The sequence below is a fragment of the Canis aureus genome, chromosome 29 (assembly GCF_053574225.1).
Source record: "Canis aureus isolate CA01 chromosome 29, VMU_Caureus_v.1.0, whole genome shotgun sequence".
Lineage (NCBI taxonomy): Eukaryota > Metazoa > Chordata > Mammalia > Carnivora > Canidae > Canis > Canis aureus.
Window position 1 is genome coordinate 34,920,591 of NC_135639.1, and position 14,264 is coordinate 34,934,854.

Sequence of the window (14,264 nt, forward strand, 5' to 3'; positions counted from 1 at the left end):
GGGGCTCGATCCCGGGTCTCCAGGACCACACCCTGGGCCAAAGGCAGTGCTAAACCACTGAGCCACCCGGGCTGCCCCAACTGCTGCTTTTTAAGGATCACTGGCTCAAACTGTGGTACCCACAAATAACAGCATGTCAGAATGACTCTTTATGATATTTCCCCAAATTCTAGTATTTTGTTTGACCTATTGTTATTTTTATTTTTATTTTTTTTTAACCTATTGTTATTTTTAAAATAAAAATGTGAAGCCTTTTATAAGCAGGGCAAAGACTCCTCAAGTCAGCAGTGACATTACCTGATGATCTTTCAAAGCATTTCCATGTGTGACTCCTGAAGTATACTATCCTTGGAAATACTATGCTCTTAAGATTGAGTAATTCTTAAGGAAGAGGCAAGTGCCTAGCAATTTCATCATCATTCTTAAGGAATCATACTGTAGAGCTCCAACTGTAGCCTCCTAATCTGGAATGAGCTCTGCCAATTCTAACAACCATCCAGCTGTTAACCACAAAAAGCAAGCAAAAACTGAATAGGTCTCTAACAGACTATTCAATCCATCTTCCACTCAAAAAATTTGTTGAAGGCCTCCTATGTGTTGAGTACTATTCTAAGCACTGGGAATATGACCTAGAGCAAAATATAAAAATGTTCCTGCCCTCATGGGGATTATATTCTTATGTGTCTACATGGTCACCATACCACCGCTATTAAGTCCAGCATTCTTCTGATCTTTGGATATGTAGCAAGAGTAACCTGGTGGTCAGATTTATTTTATAAAATTATTTTATATAATTTCAAGATCACTAGACATAATTATTAGTTCTTACCTGGTCCTGTGTTGATAATAATGTAAATAGAGTTTCCAGTGCTGCTCTTCGAACTGATGATATAGTGTGATGCAAAAAAGGCCAGACACGTGGAACTAAAACTGTGAGTGACTGCTGAATACTAATAAAGAAAACACAATGTTACTCATTCTCAGTTGTAACTATGTTAATACATTATCTAAATATGTCCTTGTGGACCTAGTATCTTTCCTGATGAATAAATTTTAAAAAGATAATACAGTTTTCATATGAACATTCATTTAACATCCTCATTCAGAACTGGTATTATAGCACCACAATAGCCAGAGCAAATGCAGGCAAAAGAAATATTAGGTTCTACGGCACTAATAGCATGAATTACCTTTTTCAAATAAACTTTCTAATATAACTGTCCTTATTTTCAATCTGTTCTTACTCATGAAAATGGGATATGTATCCTAACTGGTAGTCAGGCTACACAAAATCAAGATTGTTAATTCATTCTTGCCCATGGCTAACCCCAATAGGTAATCAATAGATGCACATAACTTACATTTCCTTTTGGGGTCATCTCTGTCACATATCAAATGAGCAAGAGGTTGTATGGTAGTAGTTTTGAAATTCATTATCTTTATTTAACATTACTAAGTTAAGAAAACTCAAATATCTTCCTTCTCACAGATTAGAATTTAAATGGAAAAGCAAGAAATGCCACATCTATGCTAACAACTTGAACCACAGAATTCCCGCACATACATGAGTCATTTACTATAAAAATTACCTTGAATTAGGAAATGATGATGTATAACAGCATTTAAAATATGTAACTGTAGAAAAAGGCGTGAATAAAAAAGAATATGGCAGGTGTAACTATCCATTCTTTTGTGGTTCCCCTCAGAATGTCTATCTTTTAACACTATTTTCATTACTTACAGGTTTGTATGAACATCACTTCTTACATTTACTTAAACATTTAGTAAATTTATTTATAAAATTTTAATTTAAACACATGCACACAGAGACATAAGACTCCAACTATGTAAAAACATTATAATAAGGTCTTGTTAATAGTGTAACTATTCATGTTCCTAATGACATGCTGCATTTATTTCTTACATAAGATGGAAAGTATCTGCCAAATATATGAAGCAAACTTTCTAATAAGGCAACTTTGAAAGAAATTAAAAACCACATTATATCTATCACATTGAATTAACAGAATTTTCACTACTACTTTCATTTTCTTACGTTATTTAACTTTCCTGACACTGTCTACTTAATGATTTTTCTTTTAAGTCCTAAGTCCTTTATTTAGGGTAGTTATTAACAAAGGCTTATGGTCCAAACCCACTCTACCCAATTTTTTAAATAAAGTTTTATTGGAACACAGCCATATCCATTCCTTTATATACTGTCTATGGATGCTTTTGTATTAGAATGGCATTGCTGAGTACTTTTGACAATGATCACATGGCCCACAAAACCAAAATACCACCATCTGGACTTTTATCGAAAAAGTCTGCCAACCTCTGATTTAGTACAATTAAAAATAACTCTTGAATTTTGCAGCTTGAAAAGGGCTTTCACACAGATGAACTCATTTAATGCCTATAGCTTTCATTATTAATTAAAAATACCTGAAAATTAGGAAATTCCATATATGCCCTGCCACTTTTTCTCTTCACTTGCTTTTACAGGCACTTATTTTGCTATTCCATTATATTTCTGAAGTTAACTATAATAGTATGAACAAGAGAAGAATTATAAAACCAATGCAACGAAAGGGTAAAGGAGATGACCTTTTTAATTTCCTGCCTCAAATGCGCCAGTGGTTAGAGATTAAAGAAGAAAAGGCTGCTTGAGAATATAGTCTTTGGCATCCCCAACTCACAGTGCTGTTCTTAAAGATGCTCTACGATTGTATTCTTAGGTTTCATTATCTGGAAATGTATGTAAACACTTTTTACTTTATTCCACTAACTACAAATAATTACCTGCATTGTTGGACCTGAGGATAAGTTAATAAGGATGAAAGAAGAGTCATAATACTATTTGTTGAAGCTGTAAGATCATCTAGTTCCAGCAGAGCATCCCATAATGTATTTATAATGAAGGGTACCTATAAGATCAGTTATTAAGAAAACATTTTACACAAAATATGCACAAGCTATGCCAAACTTCAGTCACTACTAATTCGAAAACATATAATCCTCACACCTTTGGATAGTAACAGTTTTGAGCAAAATTAAGGAGGAGGGAGATGTTATTTACTTATATTAATTCTCTACCCCTCTTTAAATGCCACTCAACTCTACTTTGGTGCTTCCCTTCCAAACCAGGCTCATAACGGGAGGGAGAATTCAAGAAATAAGGTAGCCAATACTCATTATTACGCCAATACTCTATTTTATTTAAAAAAAAAAAAAAAAAAAACTCTGAGAACAATATAGTGTACATATACAAGACATGACCCTCTGTGTAAAGCAACTTAAATATATTTAATACAATACTAATCATCATGAAAAGACAAATTTAGTTTTTGAGCTTTTAAATAAATACTGCTTACTGCACTTCCAAATATTCATGTTCTGATTTTGATAATTTGAAAATCAGATCTTAAAAGAGGCATTTCAAAAAATGAGACCAGATTAAAAAACCTAAAGCCAAAACCAAAATCAAAACAAACAAAAATCCCATATGCCTAAAAACAAGGAGTAAAATAAAGAAAAAACGGTTGCTTTCTTCTCAAAGAAGTTCCTTATATATACTCTCTACATGAAGGAGAAGAAAATTAATAGACAAAAATCACTCCTCCAAGGATAATATATAACGGAAATTGCATACATTAGAGGACTATCTGTCATAAGAAAAATGGAGGATGGGGTGCCTGGCTGGCTCAGCTGGTGGGGCACACAACTCTCAATCTCAAGGCCGTAAATTTGAGCCCCACACTGGATGTAGAGATTACTTAAAAATAAAATCTTAAGAAAAAAGAAAATGGAGGATGAAGGAGAAAAAAGTACTTAATGTTTTTCCTAATACTCTACACCGTGAATATAAACAAGCTCTATAGAAGAAAATGCGAAAAGATTTAATTTACCTTCTGTGTCTGAAGATACACAAGGCTTTCTACCACAGGTACTAATGATGCTGCAGCAACAGCTCTGACATCATCATCAAGGTCCTGAAGTCCTTCAATTATTCTAGTTAAAACTTTAGGCAATAAAGTATTAATTACATCCTGTAAAACAGTGTATCAAAATAGATTAATCTTCCATAATACAATTATTGTACTTAAACATTTTTTATTAAATTTATCATATGAAAGCATAAATCATAATTTTTTTAGGTTTATTCTTTTAAGTAATCTCTACACTAAATGTGGGGCTCCAACTCACAACCCTGAGATCAAGTCATATGCTTCTCCAACTGAGCCAGCCAGGTGCCCCATAAATCCCAACCTTCATTAAAAAGGAATCACATAAACAAAAAAGAAAAATAACATCAACAGAAGCTTATGCGTAACTAATCCCACTTGAAAAAGACTACAACAGTATCAAGTACTTTATTATTCAATATGGCTTAAAATATCAGAAAATATTTTTCCAAGTAGGACTATGAACTCCCTGTGTTGAACACACACGCATATATACCACTGGTGCCGGAACCTCAACTTGTATCTCTTATTCAACACCAATGACAATCAAAACGGGTGTGAGAGAAGGCAGGAAAAGCCATCCCTTTCTGCTTCTAACTCCAATCTATTCTTTCAGTTTCCTCAAAAGGAGGCCCCACAGGGGCTACTCATAGGATCATACACTAGGAACCTCTCTGAGAATTGGTTTGGCTATGAAACAGGAACAGTTTTTCAAACCTAATGAACCATCTTTTGATTTGTACTTAAATTCTTATTAGCACCACCTTGGTCTATGACACTACCTCAAAGAGGCTGGCTTATCTGTAACACTAAGAATCCAGGGCCATTTCATATACTTAATGAAAATAAACTAAGGGGGGAATAACTCTCCCACACATGCTTCAAAAACTGAAGTGTTTACCTGACGAACTGCCAAAGCATACTTTATTCCTAGCAGACCACCATGTCTAACTTCCCACTGTTCTTGTGTAAGTAATTTAAGCAGCACATCCACAGTTTTATGAACTCCTGTTTCATTCATGTGTTTTAACACCACACCTAATGTCTGAGCACAAGTTTCACGAACTGGTGCTACAACCTATGAACAAGAAAGGAAGAAAACTCGTAATTACAAAAGACTTATTCCGTTACATTTGAAATATGATTGGGCAAAGCCTCTCTTAGGTGATACTTACTTCATCAGAAACAAAGTCTCCAAATCTGTCTAACGCAAAAACACAAAGAAGTCTAATAACTAAGTCTTCCAACCACTCTTGATGCTGCTGAATCATCTGTTAAAACAATCATTTTTTAATTAACAGATCAAGATCATACTTTGTATTGGCGGCTGAAGAAACATTAGGTCCAAAATCAAAACTAAATATTGGGACAGACTGGACAATAACCAAAATATAGAATAGTCCAATTACTATCTCTAATATTAACCACATCTTGTTTGTTGATTAATTAGGTTCAAATGTACCATACCAAAATCTTTAAAATTCATCAATTCTGTTACTTGCACTCCAAGAGAAATTAAGAAACTACTCAAAGTTGCTCTGATTTCAATTATATCTGTCATGTATCTATCCTACTACCAGTGTCTCATGCTATACCAGTCATATTGCTTAATGACCTCTAAACTATCCCCCTGTCCCTCTTACTCTACTTTCCAGTCCATTATATCCTGGCTCAAGTACTCTTGCTTCTATTTTTTACTTACTTAGTGTTTCTGAACATATCTTTCTCATGAGCTCATTCTTTCTATGTTAGTAAACAGACTTCTTCCCAACCTTTTTACTTTTTTCCTCACATTCAGCTTTCCATATTTCTTATTATTTATCTACTTATTACTTCTATGTCATGGCCCAAGCTCTGGAACTTCCCTGGCTTGGGAAAAGAATTCAACTACTGAAATATAGTGATAACTGGTCCTTTACTACACATACCTCTTCTAAAGTGCTATCTCCCATTTTACCACCACTTTTTCCATGAGCTTTAAGGATTTCCCTAAGTCCAGTGCCTGCACCATGCCGAACCTAAAAACAAACAAGAAGCAATTGTCAGAGGCTAAATGCTTAAGAAACTAAGTTTAACTTCTCTTCAATATGAAAAAGGGATAGTAAATTTTTAAGAAATCAGAATAAACCAAAATGACAGTGAGAATGTGTCATCCCTCTGCTATCCAAGAAAAATTACGTATATTAATTTCATGATTTGGTTATATTGAATTTTTCTAAAATCAAGCTAAGAAAACAATTATTCTAAAACCCTTTATTTTTTTTTAAAGATTTATTTATTTATTTATTCATGAGAGACACAGATTGAGAGGAGAGGCAGAGACACAGGCAGAGGGAGAAGCAGGCTCCTCGCAGGGAGCCCGACGCGGGACTCGATCCCGGATCCAGGGATCACGACCTGAGCCAAAGGCAGGCGCCCAACCGCTGAGCCACTCAGGCGTCCCTCTAAAATCCTTCTAAGATATTAATCTATATAGGTGTCACTTCCCTACCCTTTACCTGCATTCAGCATTATCCTCAGCAAAAGAGAGGAAAGAATCATATGTTGTTTCCTATAGACCCAACATCAATATTTTAGAAATATATATATTAAAACTAAGTTCCAAAGCTACCAGAGTAAGTGTGAAAGGAAGAGAATTCAACTGTCTCGTGACTAGTGCTTCACTGTCACCCTCTGGCCTTCTGAAATATCATCTGGAAGGGAGCAAATGGGCCACTGACACTGCATTCACTCACTTAAGATTCAATTTACGGTAAGACTTGAATAACTTTAAAGATTTTATTTTATGTATTTATTTGAGAGAGACAGCAGGGGGGAAGGGCAGAGAGAGAAGCAGACTCCCCGCTGAGCAGGGAGCCCAATGCAGAACTCATGACCTGAGCTGAAGGCAGATGTTTAACTGACCGAGCCACCCAAGCACTCAAGACTTGAATACTTTTAAACAGAAGACATCAAAGAGAAGAAATGCCCCTAAAAGGTATTCCAGAGCACTGTTTTTTAAATCACCCAGAAGCCAACCAACGTAGGACAGAATGCTTTGAGACCACCGACCCTGAACTTCAGAGGAATTTCACTTTCATCTCTTTTATATACTGGGATCTGATCAAGATTTACATTTCTGAGACTAACAAGATGGGATGGAAACTACTGCTCTTCACTAAAATTGTCCACTTAAAAAGGAAGTTTTTACTATTCGGAAGAGGTATGCCAGAGATACTACAGCTAAAAAAATGAAAAGAAATTAACAGATCACTAAAGAAATAACGACCAAAAAGTATATGAAAGGTGAAAATGAGTCTCAAGTTTTCTACTTAGAAGGTGAATGATATGAAGTGCCTGGGTCAGTAAGTATCCTGAGAGGTATACAGGGAAAGAATAGGGACCCTAACAGATTGTGTTTGACATGGCTCCCTTCATTAGAAAAAACAAAAACAAAAAATATAGAGCTGAGAGAAGCTGGAATAAAGAAATCTTACCTCCCAGGAGGGATTAAAAAGGTCATTGCAAAGTTCTTCACAAAAGCTTTCTAACGGCCATTCATTTGTCTGAATAAGAAAAACAGAATTAGTACTAATTCAAAAGTTCCGATTTATGCTCACAATTTAAGTAATTTAATATTTGTAAATCTATAGTAATAAGCTTTAAAATTTTAAATAATTTAATTAATTAAAATTTAAATAATTAAAATTTTTACTAATGAAGTAAAGATACAATAAAATTTCTCTCAATGGGCAGATTATTAAATACTATCTACTATCATATTAGTATGAAAAAATTATAAATGATTTCAAAAGACACCTCAGGGCATTTTAATAGTACCTCTTCAATTAAGGAAGAACTCTCTGGAACATTATCAATCAAGACTTTGGAATCATTTGCAGACTGATTAATAACAACATTTGCTATTTTTCTTCTCTTTTCTTCTGGTTCCCCATCAGTGCTATCATTGCTAAAAAAATAAAAGTCACCATTTTAAAAAGTGAATGAAAAATAATGTGAACCACAATGAATGTCAGAGAATCCATCATTTGAACCAATGTTTTGCCATATTCTACTTATATGGTTTGCCTAAATTTCATGTATCAAATAAGATTAACCATTTAAAAAGTTTTGGGTAAAAATACTCTCCTACTCTTACTGATGAATGTAAAATAGATCCATGAATTCTTGCTTTCAAACTGAATCTCAAATCTAACAAGTCTTTTTTACTTCCTATCAACAATCAGCTCTTCTCCTTTTTTTTTTTTTTTTTTTTAAGATTTTATTTATTCATTCATGAGAGACACAGAGAGAGGCAGAGGCACAGATAGAGGAAGAAGCAGGCTCCATGCAGGGAGCCTGATTTGGGACTCGATCCTGGGACTCCAGGATCAAGCCCTAGACTGAAGGCGGTGCTAAACTAGAGCCACTCAGGGATCCCTCCTTTTTGTTTTAAATGATCTTGGTCTAACAACCTAAATCTGACCCAGCATAACTTTTCTAGGCTTTTGTACCCTGGAGGAAACTAATATATTGAGTAACATACTATAATCCTACTAGCTTTTGAAAAACAGAGACAACTGACCAATGAAAAATGTATCCAGAAAATTTGAGGAAATGTTACTTTATAACTAGAACAAAAATATTGAGGCTAGCATAGTAATAAAACATTACAAAAGAGAAGGCAAATGAAACTATTCAGTATTCACAATTAGCAGAGTTAAGGTATATACAGGATTATTCTCCATAAATATCCTCCCCCATCTTAATAATTAGATTTGGCCAACCATTTTTTGTAAATGTGATGAAAGAAATCTAACCCTCCTTAATCTCATTCCTTATTATTATTCCCCTAATTCACTCCCTATTATTCTTCCTCTAATTCTCTCCAATCTAGCCACATTGGTTGGTCACCATATGCCCATGAACTTGTTAGGCATGTTTCTCTTTCCAGGCTCTACTTGTAATGTCTTTTCCAAATATTCATAGGACTAGCATCCTCACTTCTTTCCAATCTTTAATGAAAAGTCACTTCTGTGAATCCCTCCCTGACTATGCTATCCAAAATTCCAAACTCTCTCCCCACAAAACATTTCATGTTACTTCCTTGTTTCATCTCCTTTGTCTTTTTAAATCCTTACCATTAACATGATATTACTTATCTTCTTTTTTTTTTTTAAGTTATCTCTACCCAACATGGGACCAAATTTACAACCCCAAGACCCAGAGTTGCATGCTCTACCGACTGAGCCAGGCAGGTGCCCCTACTTACTTATCTTCTTCATTTTTTCCTCTAGAATATAAGCTTCATGAAGGCAGAATTTTAATCTATTTTATTCACCAATGCATCCTGAGGGCCTAGAATAGTATCTGGCACTTAGAAGCTATTCAGTAAATATTTGCAGAATGAATAAATCATGAACTCTGAAAAGTAAGATCTACTATTTCAATATTCAAATATTTGGGGAAATCTGCTTATATGAAAAAAGCCAAAAGACACAGATTGCTATATGCAGTCCTAGTAAGTTGTTCTTTTAAAAAAAAAAACCTGCTGTTTAATAAAGCTTAATAAAAATTTCATACTAAAAAGAACCCCAAAGAAATTTACACCAAATAGATGTTTATTATTTATTCCCCCTTTGATTTTTTTTTTTAAGATTTATTTATTCATAGAGACAGAGAGAGAGAGGCAGAGACACAGGCAGAGGGAGAAGCAGGCATCATACAGAGAGCCTGACAGACTCCAGGATCACACCCTGGGCTGCAGGCGGCGCTAAACTGCTGCGCCACCAGGACTGCCCTTATTCCCCCCTTGTATCTAGTCTTTAAATAAATGCTGTAAACTTACTTTTTAGTTTTATGTGAATGGAAACAAAAGGTTCTGTCACTTGCAAAAAGCCTTTGTAAGTCCTCATGCGTTATATCATTTACTCAAACACGTCTAGACCAAGATCTTGATTCAACACAGCAGAGTGGGGTATGAAAATCTGTATTTTAATACATCCCTTAAAGTGCTTCTGAAGGGTTGTTCTGAACTACTCTTAGGAGTGCTTTTCCAAACCATATACAGATATCACTTTTATTAATTCGTTAAGAAAAAGGACAGTAGGTATATCCAGAATTTTTCCTACAACAAGATTCGGTAAACAAACCTGCATTATTACCTGTTATTTGGCTTAGTCCCCAGGCTGGAAGACAGGTAATATAATACTGCGACAGTTCTATACTCAAGTAATATTCTTAACTTGCGGCCCTTAGACCATCTCTCTGACTTCACTCTGTACTGCCCTCACTTCTCTCTACTTACCCTAGATGTACTGCCTTTCTTTCTGTTTCTTGAACAGTCTATGATTAAGGCATTGACACTTGTTCTCTCTACTTGGAATGTACTTCCCTTGGAAGAGCTTCAGCCCCCATCCAAACAAAAAAATCTGCATATGTAAATTATCCTAGTTCCCACCAATAGTAAATAATCTCTGTCAATAGACAAGACAATCCAAAGGTACTCTACAGCCAAAGACAAAGTCAGCAAATGTTTTTAAAAATCAAGCAGACACAGATTTAAGCTACAAAGCATCACTATTTTAAATGAATAAGCAAAAAAAGATTACTACCTCTTCTCATTAGTTTCCACTGCATCCCTGGATCTCTGTTTTGCAAATAACTTGGCCATTCTTTTAGCTTTGTTCTTTTGTCTATTACTCATTCCTGCTCGAAATTCTGAGTCAATCAATTCAGCTGCCTGGAGAGTCTAAAAGAATAAAAGAATGCTGAGTTTGAACTTTTGAAGTTAAAATAAACGATAGTCATAGCCTCAGAAGAAGACTAAGTCTATGAATTTCACTATAGCCAAATTAACTATATTTTGACAGCATTGTGCTATTCTGTTGTATGGCTCTACCACAATTTCAATCTCTTCTTCCTTTTTCCATATTCTTCCAATTTCCAACAGATGCTTGTGTGTTTCTTAACTTTTATTGTCACAGATGTGACAAAAATGTATGATCATAACCTACAGAGAGGGTTTTGAAAAGGTGATACCTCAAATTAACCACAGTAATAAAGATGTGGTACAGAGATACAACAGAATATTACTCGGCCATAAAAAATGAAATCTTGCCATTGGCAATAATAGATTTAGAGATGATAATGCTAAGCAAAATAAATCAGAAAAAGACAAATGCCATATGATTTCACTTATAGGTGGAATTTAAGAAACAAATGAACAAAGAAAAACAAGACAGACAAACCAAAAACAGGCTTTAAAAAAAGAAAGACTTTGAGAGGGAAAGGGAGAAATGGAGAACAAGAGAGGGAGAGAGGGGTACAGGGAGAGAGTGAGAGAGCAAGAGAGAGCATAAGAGCAGGGAGAGGGAGAAGCAGACTCCCAACTGAGCAAGGAGCCTGATGTGGGGCTCCATCCCTGGACGCTGGGATCATGACCTGAGCCAAAGGCAGACACTTAACCAACTGAGCCACCCAGGCACCCCAATAGACTCTTAATTATAGAGAACAAACTGATGGTTACCAGAGGGGAGGTAGGTGGGGATATGGGTGAAATAGGTGAAGGAGATTAAGAGTACACTTACTTGATGAGCTGAGTAATATACAGAATTGTTGAATCAATATATCATACACCCAAAACTAATATAACACTGTATGTTAATGATACTGGATTTAAAATAAAATAAAACCTATATATATGTGTGTGTATATGTATATATATGTATGCACACACACACACATATGTATCAATGAATAACCATAATACCACCCCAAAAGTTATAATAAAGAATTATCAGTAAAAGAAACTGAGAATCATCATCTGTTGAAAAAACTAAAACTTACAGCCATTAAGTGATCCAGCATCCTATAGTCAACATAACCCAAATTATATGCTCCTTCCCTCTTAAGCAGTCACTTTCTACTGTTTTTCGCTTCTGCTTCTTTATTTTGGGTTTTTTTAAAGATGTATTTACTCACTTAAGAGAGAGAGAGTGTGTGTGTGTGTGCACAGGGAACGGCAGAAGTAGAGGGAGAGAGAAACCTTAGCAGACTCCTCACTGAGCTCAGAGCCCGACCCTGGGCTTGATCTCACAATCCTGAGATCATGACCTGAGTGGACACTCAACTGAATGCACCACCCAGGTTACCCTGTCTACTGTTTTTGCTGTCTTTTTCATTCTTGGGAGACATTATAAAGTCTGTGAGGTAGAAATATTTTGAACTCAAGCCTAAAAATCCTTTCTGCACTCATCTGATTAAGATTCAACTGAAATCCACACTTTGACAACCAATCAGGGTCACTAGTACTGATGCCCTACTATAGTCTTGGTCCAGGGAACACTGGCATAAATACAAATAGTGATGAAACTACAGCAACAAGTAGCATTAAACAACTCTTCCCAAAGGTCCATGACATATAAGGCCAATTCAACTTGGATCTTGCCAACTTCAAACTGACTGTTGCCCATCCGACAAACAACTATTCTGTCAACAGCCCATTTTCTCTAATATACCTGACCCACCTTTTTTCTTAAGATACCATACACAATTACCACATTGTAATCACATTACTACATTTTTATTCTCCTTTATTCTATTTTCTTCTTTCTTTTTTATTTCTACTTCATGCTTTGCATCCCATTTTTTTCTGTTCCTTCCTGGTGTTATTATCATCTACCTCTTTTTTTCCTCTGGAATGTTCCAATTATTTTGTCTGCAAAAGCTATTCATCAACACACACTCCCTTAGCCCTAAAAAAGAGTTTGCAAATTCTGATGGTTTAGAAAACAACTAGCGTAAAAGGCAAAGGAAAAGACCAAAAGAGAGAGAAGATAAGCGTTTCAGGACAAAGCAGAAATTCTTAACAAGGACCAGGAAATGCTAAAAGATACTGCAGGGGCAAGAGGAAAGAATACCAAATCCCTGAATGGTAATGTTTCACTTATACGTGAATTTTTCTGAGGAGAGAGCCACAACTTTTACTGGAGCTTAAACAGTTTGGGACATTAACAGGAAAAAAATAAAAACAAAAACAAAACAAAGCAGCAGTATGTAGGCATCCAAGGGGAACTGCAAAAATAGAGAAAAGAAAGGAATACAGAGCAGAACTATCAAGCTATCAAAAAAATGTATGATCTCCAATTAAAAAAAATTAAATGGATATGCAGAAAAGTTTAAAAAATGTATGATCAATCTATATATACTTACATATTCAGCTATTTGCAGTGGGAAAATGTAAATATGGCTTAACAGGATACAAATACTTGTGTAAAGTAACTTATAAAGGGTTGCTTATGGGGCATGGAGACATGGGTGTCCAACAATTATCTAAAACTTCTTTTATTTCATATTGTATACCTTTTTGTATTGTTTGAAAGTGTTGTTATCATGTCTGTTACTTTCTCAAAAGAATAAATCATAGATCTAAAGATGTCTAGTATCATTATACTAGCCCTTATTATCTTCCAATCTCTCAAATACATTTTTTTTTTTTAACTAAAGAACAAAGGAAAAAGCAACTAGGATCTCTCAGTAGCAGTGGTTCCTAAAAGGTCAACCACAGCTTTTTTTAATCTGTCAATCCAGAGTCTACAATAGGCTGAACTTCTGTCTCTTTAGGATGTGTTATCAGAAATCCAATTTATGAAGACACTAAATTACGGTGGAACAAGCAGGAATTAGCAGAATTAAGAATAGTATTTTTTTAATTGCAATTACATGGAAAAATGAAACAAAACCTCTGTATTATTACTTGTAATCAAACAACCAAAGATTTTACCTACAGGTTGTTTGTTTAGAAAGGCTGCCGAAGTTGGGGTATAATCCAAATCTTCATCATTGAAGAGTTCTTCAGTACTCATTCCAATGGCTTCTCCCATATTAAGACCAAGTTTCTTCTGTAATAGTTTCCGTTGGCGTGCTATCCTCTCTTTAGGATCCACTTCACCTTTACACAGAAAAGAAATAGATTTCCTCCAAATCAGATAAGAAGTCTAATAAATGAAGATCAAACTTGATTAATTTTTTTTAATTTTAACTATTAAAACACCCCTCCTGACAATAAAACCAACCATATTCATTATCTCTGTCCTAACTATGATTTAAAAATAGTGTTCTAGCTAACAAATCACTCTAAGACTTTTCACTGAGATTCCCACATTGTCCTACTACGAATTATCAAATATATGTAAAATGAGATCCATTCCTGTGGAAATAAACTTATTTATTTTTAAAGAAGGCTCCACACCCAAAGTGATTTTATTTCCCTTGTGTGAGTGAATTGAAATTGTGCCTTCCATCAAAACAATCTGGGGT

At 35.0% G+C, this 14,264-nt stretch overlaps 1 protein-coding gene across 1 annotated transcript in view; it reads right to left on the minus strand.

Annotated features, from left to right (window-relative positions):
- BTAF1 (B-TFIID TATA-box binding protein associated factor 1) overlaps positions 1-14,264 on the minus strand; it is a 95,894-nt gene that overhangs the window by 54,435 nt on the left and 27,195 nt on the right. The window contains exons 5-14 of the mRNA XM_077878414.1: positions 13,733-13,896; positions 10,559-10,695; positions 7,785-7,914; positions 7,442-7,510; positions 5,894-5,983; positions 5,141-5,236; positions 4,867-5,043; positions 3,909-4,049; positions 2,803-2,927; positions 830-950 (exon numbers count right to left, since the gene is read on the minus strand). Of these exons, the coding sequence (XP_077734540.1) occupies positions 830-950; positions 2,803-2,927; positions 3,909-4,049; positions 4,867-5,043; positions 5,141-5,236; positions 5,894-5,983; positions 7,442-7,510; positions 7,785-7,914; positions 10,559-10,695; positions 13,733-13,896 (1,250 nt within the window). The remainder of the gene's footprint in view (positions 1-829; positions 951-2,802; positions 2,928-3,908; positions 4,050-4,866; positions 5,044-5,140; positions 5,237-5,893; positions 5,984-7,441; positions 7,511-7,784; positions 7,915-10,558; positions 10,696-13,732; positions 13,897-14,264) is intronic.